Raw genomic sequence first — 11,370 nt, 5'->3', positions numbered from 1 at the left:
TTTTACATATTTCTCACACACACACACACACACACACACACACACACACACACACACACACACACGTATAAATAAATAAATAAATTCCTGTATAGTTTTATGCAATGTATATTTAGTAGGCTAATGCAATTTTCTTCATGCCCCGGCTAGATATATTTGTTTAAAGCCAGTTTGTTTGTTATAAAGCAAATAGCCAATAAATACATTTGCTTAAAAATCAATATCAGTATCAGAATCCAATTTGTAAAAGGCCTCAAATTTGAAGTACAATCTGGGATGTCTTTTTCTATCAATTCTTCAATAGGCAGATCTTGTCTTTCATAAAGGCCGAGGTCAGGGGTCTTGGGCCTAAAAAGGTTGGTGACCACTGCACTATACCATTCAATAGCTTGGAGTCACGGTAATTTATTTAAAACTTTTTTTGGGTGGGGGGGGGGAGGGGGGGGTTACAGAAAGTAATACTTTTATTTAGCAAGGATGCGTTAAATTGATCAAAAGTGATGATAAAGACATTTATAGTGTTACAAAAGATTTCTATTTCAGATAAATGCTGTTCTTCTGAACTTTCTATTCATCAAAGAAACCTGAAAAAATCTACTCAGCTGTTTTCAACATAATGATAATAATAATAATAATAATAAATGTTTTTAAACAGCAAATCAGAATATTAGAATGATTTCTGAAGGATAATGTGACTGGAGTAATGATGCTATAAATTCAGCTTTGAAATCACAGGCATAAATTACGTTTAAAAAAATATTCAAATAGAAATCAGTTATTTTAAATAGTAAAAATATTTTAAAAATGTACTGTTTTTGCTGTACTTTGGATCAAATAAATGCAGGCTTGGTGATTAGAAGAGACTTATTTTAAAACATAAAAAATCTTACTGTTTAAAACCTTTTGGGGTAGTGTATATACACACATTTTCCCCTATACATTTTATGCATATATACATAGGACTATGGCCAGCTACATAGTTAACCTAGCTAAAAGGAGAAGAACATTTTTCATTCCTTTCTTGGATCAATTCTGGGATGTGTGCCAGGTAAAAATACAGCCTCTCTGTGTGTGTGTGTGTGTGTGTATAGCATGCATACGGCTGGCAGTTTACATAGCGTGCCATCTGTGCAGCATTCTTCTCACTGGCAGAGGATTCCAACATGGCGGGAAAAACAATAACAAACACAAAAAAGGCTTCCAGTTAATCTTTTTTGGTATCAAAAGATTCATTAATAGTCGTTCATTATAACAAACGCATATTTTGCTGCACTGTTGATTTTACATGAGCAGCAAAGCAAAAACCAAGCATTTGTGGAAGATAAACAAACCGAAGCCACAGCGGTCAGTGCTTCAGAGTGTTGCACACTCATTTGTGAAGATGTTCGCACGCACAAACAACTGCACAATAGTGCAGAGGTACAACGCTGAGGGTTTCCTGAACCAAGGAGACAGCGTACATCAGCGATTAAGCTTTTTTTCAGCATAGCAACATTACTGGGATGAAACGCAGTAGCAGTCCAAGTCAAACTCCTCCATCACTTGTGAGTCTACAACCATCCGTCGACCCCCAAAAGCTGCACCATAAGGGGGCCGTTCTGCAAGATGTCTGCCCTCTTGCGGGTACGGCCCATTCCACACATGTCCTCCCTCTAGGAAAGGCAGCTCTCACTCCGGCTGGATGAGGATGGGGCCGTTTCTCTCAGGAACACATGGGGGAAGAGACAAGAGTCAGCCGACACACTGAGCTGACATCTACACAGATTAATCAAACAGCGTCCTTTTCAGAAAACATTTGGATAAGAAAATATGTTTTAAATATGAGATCAAATAAATCACTCATCTTTCTGAAGCGACACTATATCCAACAGAGGAAGCAGTACCTGCGTCACTATGATGGGCTGATTATAGTCAATGAGATAATGCCTGGCTATCATGTTCACACACTGCCTGCAAACCGACTTGAAATGGGTCAAACTGGCGGCAATGGATGGGCTAATTACAGAGTGAACAATTCACCCACTCGGACGTCACCACTTTCTGTATTGTCCGAAACTAAATGAACTTGAAATGATCTGTGAGTGGGCCGGTTTTAACAACCACTCAGGACGGTTAAATTAAAGGTCCGCCCCTGCGTCTGTGACCATCATTACACCCGTGGTGTTTACTGAGAATGTGATGACTAATGTCCTGAAAAGAAGGTGACAATTAATAATAACAGCCATAACAAAACTGCTGGCAGCAGAAAATTATTTAATTTTTCCCCCTGCTGTATTACTGTAGTTATTTTTTAAGCAGTTAAAAAATAATCACTAACGTAGATATAGATGTGACTTGGTTACTGAAAAGTATGTTAAAGGGGTCATAGGATGCCCATTTTCCACAAGTTGATATGATTCTTTAGGGTCTTAATGAAAAGTCTGTAACATAGTTTGGTTAAAATTTCTCAATGGTAGTGTAAAAAAAACTTTTTTTACCCTGTCCAAAACAGCTCTTTTAAGATCAAGCCGTTTTTGTAGCATTTTCCTTTAAATGTTAATGAGCTCTGGTGACCCCTCCCCTCTCTTCCGAGCCGCTCTCTGAGGTTCACACAGACAGGCATCTGAGATCGGCTCGATTTGAGAAAGGGGAAAACATTTAACCCGATTTAAAAAAAACCACTGGGTGGGTTTTTATCATTGTAGGGTGGTTGTGTACACACACTGCCAACACACATTTCAGTTCAAACAACTTGTAAAAGTGCATGTAGCATCCTATGACCCCTTTAAGATAAATGTACTGACACAATGGTAACATTTTGTTTCAATTTATTCATTAGCTACTTCAATAGGTATGATGAACTAACAAGGAACATTTCTTTCCAGCATTAATCCATTTAGGATAATGTTAATTTATAAATAGAACATTGTTCATTGTTAATTCTAAACAAATGTGAGTTTATATAACTTCAAATATTAAAAATGTTTCAGTATACACTACTGTTTAAAGTTTGGGGTCTGCAAGACTTTTTAATGTTTTTAAAAAGGCCTTTATCTGAAATATTACTATATTCTAAAATAACTGTTTTCAATGTGAATATATTAATTTGAATATGTCATTTATTTGTGTGATGGAAATACTGAATTTTCGGCAGTCTTCAGTGTCACATCATGTGAATATGTTAATTTGGTGCTCAAGAAATGTTCCTATTATTACCAAATATTGAAAAGCTTGTGCTGCTTAATATAAAAATATTAATAATAAAAATGTAAAAAAATAAATGAAAAATAAAACTGCTACTGACTCCAAACTTTTTTTTTTCTTTCTTTTTTTTTATTGAGCTGGACGAAACATAGATTAACAGCAACAACTTGACGTAATGACTTATACAAAAAAAAAAGAAAAAGAAAAAATATATAACAAACACATAGACTATAAATGTATGGATGTGGTCATTTAAACAGGTACAGAGGTAAGTTAAATCCATAGTTTCATGAATTGTAATAGTATTATTATTATTAATAATTAAATTTCCTTGTGTTATTGTGGCAAAAGATGAGATTATAGATGTAACTGCCCTATGTATTAAAAAGTTATATTAAATAGCTGACTCCAAACTTTTGAACTGTGTATATGTATTTGTATTAGAACATTTCAAGTCGAGTCAAGTCTGCTTTATTGTCAATTCTTCCACATGTACAGCACATACACACAGAGAACTGAAATTGCGTTACTCTCAAACCCTTGGTGCATACAGATAACACTAACATAAGTAGAACATAAATACAGATAGATACAGATTTAAATATAAAATACAACTATACAATTATACAAATAAGGTAAAATGTAAAAAAATATATAAAGCAGCACAAGGCGCATGGCAGATAGAGTGCAAACCAGCGTACAAAAACACTGCGACTCACAAGACAAAAAACACGAAAACACCTTTCTGTCGGGAGAGAGAGAAGCCGCAGTGTGTGAACGCGCCGCCATCCTTGGATGTGTCATCATCATTAGTTCTAATGTGAACTAATGTGAACAAATACAAACTTATTGTAAAGTGCTACTTAAATACTATATTATAGGTTGCTTGTGGAAAGTAAATGCTGTTCCATATGCATTTCAGAAATCCACCACAAGCTCTCGCACACACTGGCCACTGAGAATATGGCGGGAATCCACGGCACTCTAAAAAACCATCTATTATGGTATAAAAACGTCCCTCTGGGGACTGATTGGTTATCAGCTACTCCAACAAACAAAGAAAAGATGGCAACAGGGGAAGTATCACAGTCTAGGCCTCTTTTGTTTGCAGATGAAGGATCAGTTGTGAGGAATGACTTGGATCTAAAAACAGCTCTAGCCAGATGAGGTCATAGCTTTGGATGTCTGTAAAGTTTGGCTTTCTCTCCATAACACTAGGCTCGGGAAGTGAAGGAAAGAGATAGAGAAAGCGGGAGACAGAGGGAGAAGGAGAGAGGCAGGGGGGAAAATAATGGCTTTTCCAGAAGTGGTTTTGCTCCTTTCTGCTCTGGCACTAAAAAAGAAATTTGAACACTAAGGTAGGATAGGCAACGAAAATCTGGCCGCTGTTCGCAAGAAAGCTCACATTTTCCTTCGAATCAGTGAAACGGTTTAAACATTCTGTCTGTTGAACAAATAGTCTAATTATGGAATACATCAGGAGTTTATCCTAAAATTTTTTACATTTTTGCACTTTCTAATGAATGGTTCCCTCTCAATTAAATTTATTTGACTATTTTCTCAACCCCATGTCATTCCAAACCTGAATTCTATTTTTTTTCCCAGTGCAGCACAAAAGAAGACAGTTTTAAAGAACCATTGCACAGCTTGTGCCATATGACAAAGTGACCACTTTTGTTAAGCTCTAAAAGCACAAAGGCACCGTCAAACTATCATAAATGTAGTTCACATGTGGGGATGAAAAAGTCTCACATAAAATTAGGTGAAATAAAAGCAAATATTTGCTAATTTAATTTATATTGCACAATTCAAAGTCATGACAATCATGAAAATGGGCCATATTGCCCCTCTACCATGGGGTAAGAAACCCCCCAGGCTCATCCCAGCTGTCATCTGATTGTTACAGAATATATATTAAAAAATATATATTATTTTAATGTTTTTATGCTTTTAATGTAAAATATTAAATGAAATATCCTATGTAAATAATTTTTTTATTTCAACTAACAGAATCACAGTCAAAAAATAAATCTGAACACCATATAATTCTATGAATTATACACGGGCCTATAATTTATTTATTTATTTTTTTAAATAAAGACATTGTCATAATTTCAATAAACTAACAATTCACAATGAATGATTCCATTCAGCTGACCTATAGGTTAAGATGAGTAGTGAAATTTGAAATCTATTATTATAAAAACTCATAAATTACAATATATATCAAAAAAGAGACACACACACACACACACACACACACACACACACACCAGTATAACTACATCCCTCTTGCGGCATCTTACCCTAAGAGTCTAACTCAATTCTAAATGGATCACCGAGTCCACAAATCCCCAATTTAACAAACAGACAATTTTCTGAAGCCAAATAATAACTTTGGTGGAGGAACAGACCAAAATGTAAATCATTATTCACTGCTAATTTACAGCTCATGACATTAAGGTGAGAAAATAATAACATTAGATTTTTGGGAGAACTATTTCTTTAATAAACCAAACTCTCCAGCAACTTTCTGTTACCATGCTTCCATCTTACCATTTTGGGACAGAAAACGCTCTTACAATTATATTAAAAACTAGGAGGGAAAACCTCACCAAACTAAATTCACGGAGAGCACTTTGTACTCAGAGTTGGTGAAATAACACAAAGATGGTCAATTATTCATGGAAATCCCTGAAGCATATGAAATATTAAGGCGGGCTACAGCACTGATGTCCTTGGAGGGCAGATCACGGAGGGCACCTCAATCCACAGCACAATCCACAAAACCTGAACCATGACGAGCAATGCCATCAAGAAGAGTCAGAGATATAGAGCGAGAGAAAGATGGGAGCTTACTGTGGCTGTGCCGGAGACCGCCTGTATGCTGTTGTCTGGTCCGCTGGGCTCACTGTGCGTCTGGGCAGGGGGGTACATGTTCAGCGTGTGTTCTGCCACGGGGGTCTGGCCCGAGTAGTCCGGAGTCGGGTGAGGGTGGGACGGCGTGTACTCAGCCGGAATGCCGTTCTGAGGGGGAGCGAACTGCGCTGATGTCAGCAGGAATGCCGTTCTGAGGGGGAGCGAACTGGGCCGATGGGTAAGGCTGGGCCATGGTTTCTGGGGGTGCTGGGGCGTCTTGATTACCCTGAAAAACAGAGAAACACAGCAAAATGTTAGTGCCAAATTAGAATAATTCACTAAATGACCAAAAGTATGTGGACACCTGAACAGCCCATCCATATCTGCAATTAATTTCAAAACACTGGACATTTGGTGCCCTTTTAGCTGCTACAGTAGCTATTTTTGCCAACTTTATTATTTATAAATATATGTAAAATACATGCTTCATGTGAGTTGTGGGGATTTTGATTCATCTTAGCTTTTTTAACCCACCAAAAAGATTCTTTCAGGTTCGTTCACTGACCCTTCATGCAGGTTACATAGTTAAACCAGGAGATTGTGACAATTTACAGTAACAGCTATTTTTATGCCACAAATATGCACAAGTAAATCATTGAATCATTTGACTCATATCGATTTAATCGATTCATAAAAAAGGCAAGTCTTAAAATTCTTCATTAAAAAAAGAGACTCCAAAAAGAGCATTTAGACACCCTAAAAATTACAACAAAGCAGATTCAACATTTTTTCCCTCTTTCATTCATAATTTGTCCACTTAAAAGATTTGTACTAAAACACCGATTCTAAAACATCTCTGCAGAAACTACAGAAACATGTTAATCTCGCTTACAACATTTAAAATATTAACAGAGATATTTACTAGTGCTGTCAAATGATTAATCACAAATTAATCGCGTCCAAAATAAGTTTTTGTTTACATAATATACTGTATGTGTGTGTACTGTGTATATTTATTATGTATATATAAATACACACACATACAGTATATATTTAGAAAATATTTACATGTATATATTTATATTCACATAATTTATATTATATATAAATGTATTTAATATATGGACATAACATATTTTTCTTAAATGCATGTGTGTGTATTTATATATACAAAATAAAGATACACAGCACACACACATATATTATGTAAACAAAAACTTTTATTTTGGATGCGATTAATCAGGATTAATCGTTTGACAGAACTAATATTTACATATACCAAAAACATGAATAAAATAGTATCTTTGTTTAATGTTATTTTTGGTAATAAAAAGACACCATACAATTTGAACTTGAAATCACACTGTGCACAAATTTAAGACATTTACAGTTTAGCCATATGGGCTTTAGACTCAATAATCCGTCATAATTTTAAATATGCTTCTGAAAATATCACTTTAAATATTCACTTTTGTGTTTGTTGGACAATCCATTTTTTTTTTACTATTATTCAGTAGAATTCATTGTCGTTTTGAAGTTATTTTTCGGCTTCATCCCTATTTCATCCTGACACTGCATCATGGGATTTGCTCTCATTAAGACACAAGAGGTCAGACATGCTTGTATGCATGGCTTTATGCATCAAACATGCTCATTATAAGGGGGTTTCCACATACTTTTGGTCTTTATATGAGCTTCACATATACACACACGCTACATCTCGCATCAGTCGTGCCCTCTGTTTGTAAACCATTAGCGAAGCACACGCTCGGCTTCAGACACAAGTTCACTCGTACAGCTGGGCCAATTAAATTAGAGCGTTAGCATGCACCGGACCGACAACAAATGAACAAGCACACTCACGGACAAATGCGTTCCGTACACAACACACATCAGACCTTTATCTCAGGAAGAGCTTTCTTATTTGATCAGGACCAATTCATCCACCTCCCAGCACCCAGATTATCCACTTACGCGTGGAGACATCTCTCTACCCTGCGCACCAAATCAACGCTAAACCGCCACTTTGCATGCCGCGCCCAAGAGACCAAAAAGCCGGCTGAATTAGCGCTTGCTATCAATAAACAATGACAGATTAGAAGAATGAAAACACACAACAGGCTTGGGTCATGTGATGCACGGAAACACAGATAATGAGGAATGTTTCATGAAAAATACATTAATCTAAACAGCTGTGTGGATTTGATGGGGATACTATTTGTTAAAACTTCAGGTGATGATAGCTTTATTTGTCTGGGTTTTGTATAACCAGATGGTGTGTTTTTATTCTGTACAGCCCACTGGAAAATTCTATTGTTCAGAGGTCAGTGTTATTTTGGTATTATTTATATACTATTATAGAATTTATTCATATTTTGAATGAGCTTTTCTGTGTTCATTTTAATTTTAGTTTGTTTTAATAAGATGAGTATGTGTATCTTTTTTTTTTTATTTTTATTAGTTTCAGTTTATCTTTTTTTTTTACTTTAACTTTATATTTTACTTTTTTTTTTGGTAATTTTTGCACTTTTCAGTGACCAGTTAATTTATGATTTTTAAGTTTGTCACTTAATATTAACAATTTATTTTATTTCAGCTTTAATTCAATTAACGGAAAAAATAGCTTTAGTTAACAGTAACAACACTGTCAGAGGTTTCAAGCAATAACCAATATTTGAGATACGAGTATAGAAGATTTGAACCCTAACCCTAACCCTAGAAGATTTAATGAGAAGTGTTTGCATTCATATCTTGATTTGAAGGAATTCATCTTCAAAAAAGACTTCATCTTCACATTTTTCAAGGTACCAAAATTCTGTCCTCATTTACCCACCATTATATCATTCCAAACCTGTATGATTTTCTTTTTTCTGCAGAACACAAAATATATACTGAAAAATGTTTTTTCTTCATACAATGAAAGTCAGTATAGTTCAAAACAACATTAGACCTCACTGACTTCATTTTACAGACAAAAAGTGTTTTTTCTTCTTCCCCAAAATACCTTCTGTTCTGCAGTAGAAAGAAAGGCTTACAGGGAGGTGAGTAAATTATGACATAATTTTCATATCCGGGTGAATTATTCCTTTAAGATGTGCTTTCCATTTAATCCTACCGTAGTCTAGAAGAAACAACTGAGATATTAGAGACAACTAATTTGTGATTTTCCCTACTTACAGGAGGAAACACTTCGTGACACACTTCATACACGCACACACATCTCTTTCTCCAAGCCAAAGCAGGAGTTATGTAGGCAGAGAGATCCCATCACCCACAGGCCTGTCGAGAACACACTCTGACACGGGACAACTGCACATGCTAAAACAAAGCGAAACACACTCTACCACCACTTTCTCTCCTCTGACCATAATGCCACACTACACAGAAACACCCCCTACGTGCAAAGCGTAGGATAAAAGGAGAGAAAGTCCAGAGCTCAATCTGTGATTTAAAGGAATATTCCAGTCTAAAATTAAAATCTGTCATCATTTACTCATCCTCATACTGTTCTAAAATCGTAAGACTTTCTACACATTAAAAAAGGATACAATAGTTTTGTGCGAGGAAAGGACTAAAACAGTTCTTTTGAGTTAAATTGTTTCAATGAATCAGTTTTGCAAAACTGGACTAAATAATTTGTTCACAAATCAGACTGAATGAACTTCACATCTATTTCAATGATCTGGTTGTAATAGTTAAAAGTCCACTGGACTGGAAAACAATCAATTTTTGGTCTGGATAACAAAGTTATCATATTACTAATATAGTGCATATACTGCGTATATAGAAGGAATATAGACTCATATGGACCACATTTATGACACTTATAAATGACAGGTCCAGTTCTCATTCACTTCCATTATATTGTGAATTCCTGTAGCTCAAACAGTAGAGCATGGCACTAGCAATGCCAAGGTTGTGGGTTTGATTCCCTTAAGAGTGTATAAACTAATAAAAATGTATACCTTGAGTGCAATGGAAATGGCTTTGGATAAAACTGTCTGCCATATGTTTTAAGTTTAGAATACAGAAAAGAGCAACCAGGATATTCTTCAAAAATTCACCCTTTGGGTTCCCCAGACGTCAGTCACACAGCTTTGGAACGACATGTAAATAATGCCAAGATTTTCATTCCTGGCGAGTCGAACGTGTCGAGGAGAGCCAGGAGGGAAGCCGCAACTTGCTACTCTGTAAACGGGACCTTGTAAAAAAAATCCCTGCTGTTCCTTAAGCAGATGTTACACACATCACGCTGTTTCCCATTAACACCATCAGCACTTCGCATAGTGCATTGATATTCAAGAGCGGGCACACCACACCATAATTAGACTATCATTTGATCAGGAGTGCTAAACTATTTATGCACAAGTGTCAAAGACGTTAAGGGGAGGGTGGAAGGAAAGTTAGCGAAAAGACAGAGGTGCCTCCGCGGTGTGGGAAGCCCCTGTCGGTGCAGAGCTCTACTTTTGCGGTCATTATAGTCGTGCCGTCACTGAGATTTTTTGGAGGCCCTCATAAAATAGCTGCTGGCAAACACTGGGAGAAAAAAAGCAATGGCAGACAGTCAGGCTTAGCTAAACGCTTTGGCCTCCACCCTAATGAGAACCACATTTGGAGGACTGAAATATGTTTAACGTGGCACCGCGCTGGATTCATCACTTCACTGCGCTCGGCTTCCAGGCATACACTTACAAAACATACGCAGCTATAAAAAAAGTGCCTTTGTTTTGGTAAAGGGCTTTTTATGACACTTTGCAAATATAATTTCACACACAACGAGGCTACTCCTCCCTCGCTCCGTAGTCGCTCTAAATTTCGCAAGCACGCGAATAGACGCGGCTCACGGTCGCACTGAGATCAACCGCACGCTAATGCCTTAAAAATGATGGAAAGCCAGGTGGAGCGCAGCAGCACTAAAGCGGTATGTGTCGGAACGTTTTGGGCGGTAGTGTTTGACTATTACGCAGTCAAATAAACCGTTTGAAGAGTAGCGCGTCTAACTCTCGTCTGCCTCTCTCACTCACTCTCTCAGGGTGGATGACAGAATCTGGCTCATTTAAATATTGGTGGCTGCCAAATTTGTGAGTTTAGCCACCTAGACCGACCCGAAATGGAGCTTGGAGATGGACTGGAGAGAAACGAGAAAGAAAGTGATGATGAAATGTGTGAAAAGAGAGATAGAAAGCAAAACAGCTGCTGATAAGGCAGCCTGAAAAAGAGTTGCTGAAGGGGGCTCCCTCTTTCTTCAAAGCGCACGCTCTCTCTCGCGCACACACACACACACACACACACACACACACACACACACACACACTGAAACTCTGTCAT

At 36.9% G+C, this 11,370-nt stretch overlaps 1 protein-coding gene across 1 annotated transcript in view; it reads right to left on the bottom strand.

Moving 5' to 3' along the window:
* The window catches only part of LOC107690317 (RNA binding protein fox-1 homolog 1-like), a 144,144-nt gene that overhangs the window by 39,611 nt on the left and 93,163 nt on the right, over positions 1-11,370 (bottom strand). The window contains exons 2-3 of the mRNA XM_016488622.1: positions 6,279-6,328; positions 6,043-6,235 (exon numbers count right to left, since the gene is read on the bottom strand). Coding sequence (XP_016344108.1) covers positions 6,043-6,235; positions 6,279-6,328 — 243 coding nt within the window. The remainder of the gene's footprint in view (positions 1-6,042; positions 6,236-6,278; positions 6,329-11,370) is intronic.

This window comes from Sinocyclocheilus anshuiensis, unplaced genomic scaffold (assembly GCF_001515605.1).
Source record: "Sinocyclocheilus anshuiensis isolate Anshui unplaced genomic scaffold, SAMN03320099.WGS_v1.1 scaffold461, whole genome shotgun sequence".
NCBI lineage: Eukaryota > Metazoa > Chordata > Actinopteri > Cypriniformes > Cyprinidae > Sinocyclocheilus > Sinocyclocheilus anshuiensis.
Note: the sequence above shows the minus strand (reverse complement) of the source record. Positions and strands in the feature narration are given on the sequence as shown.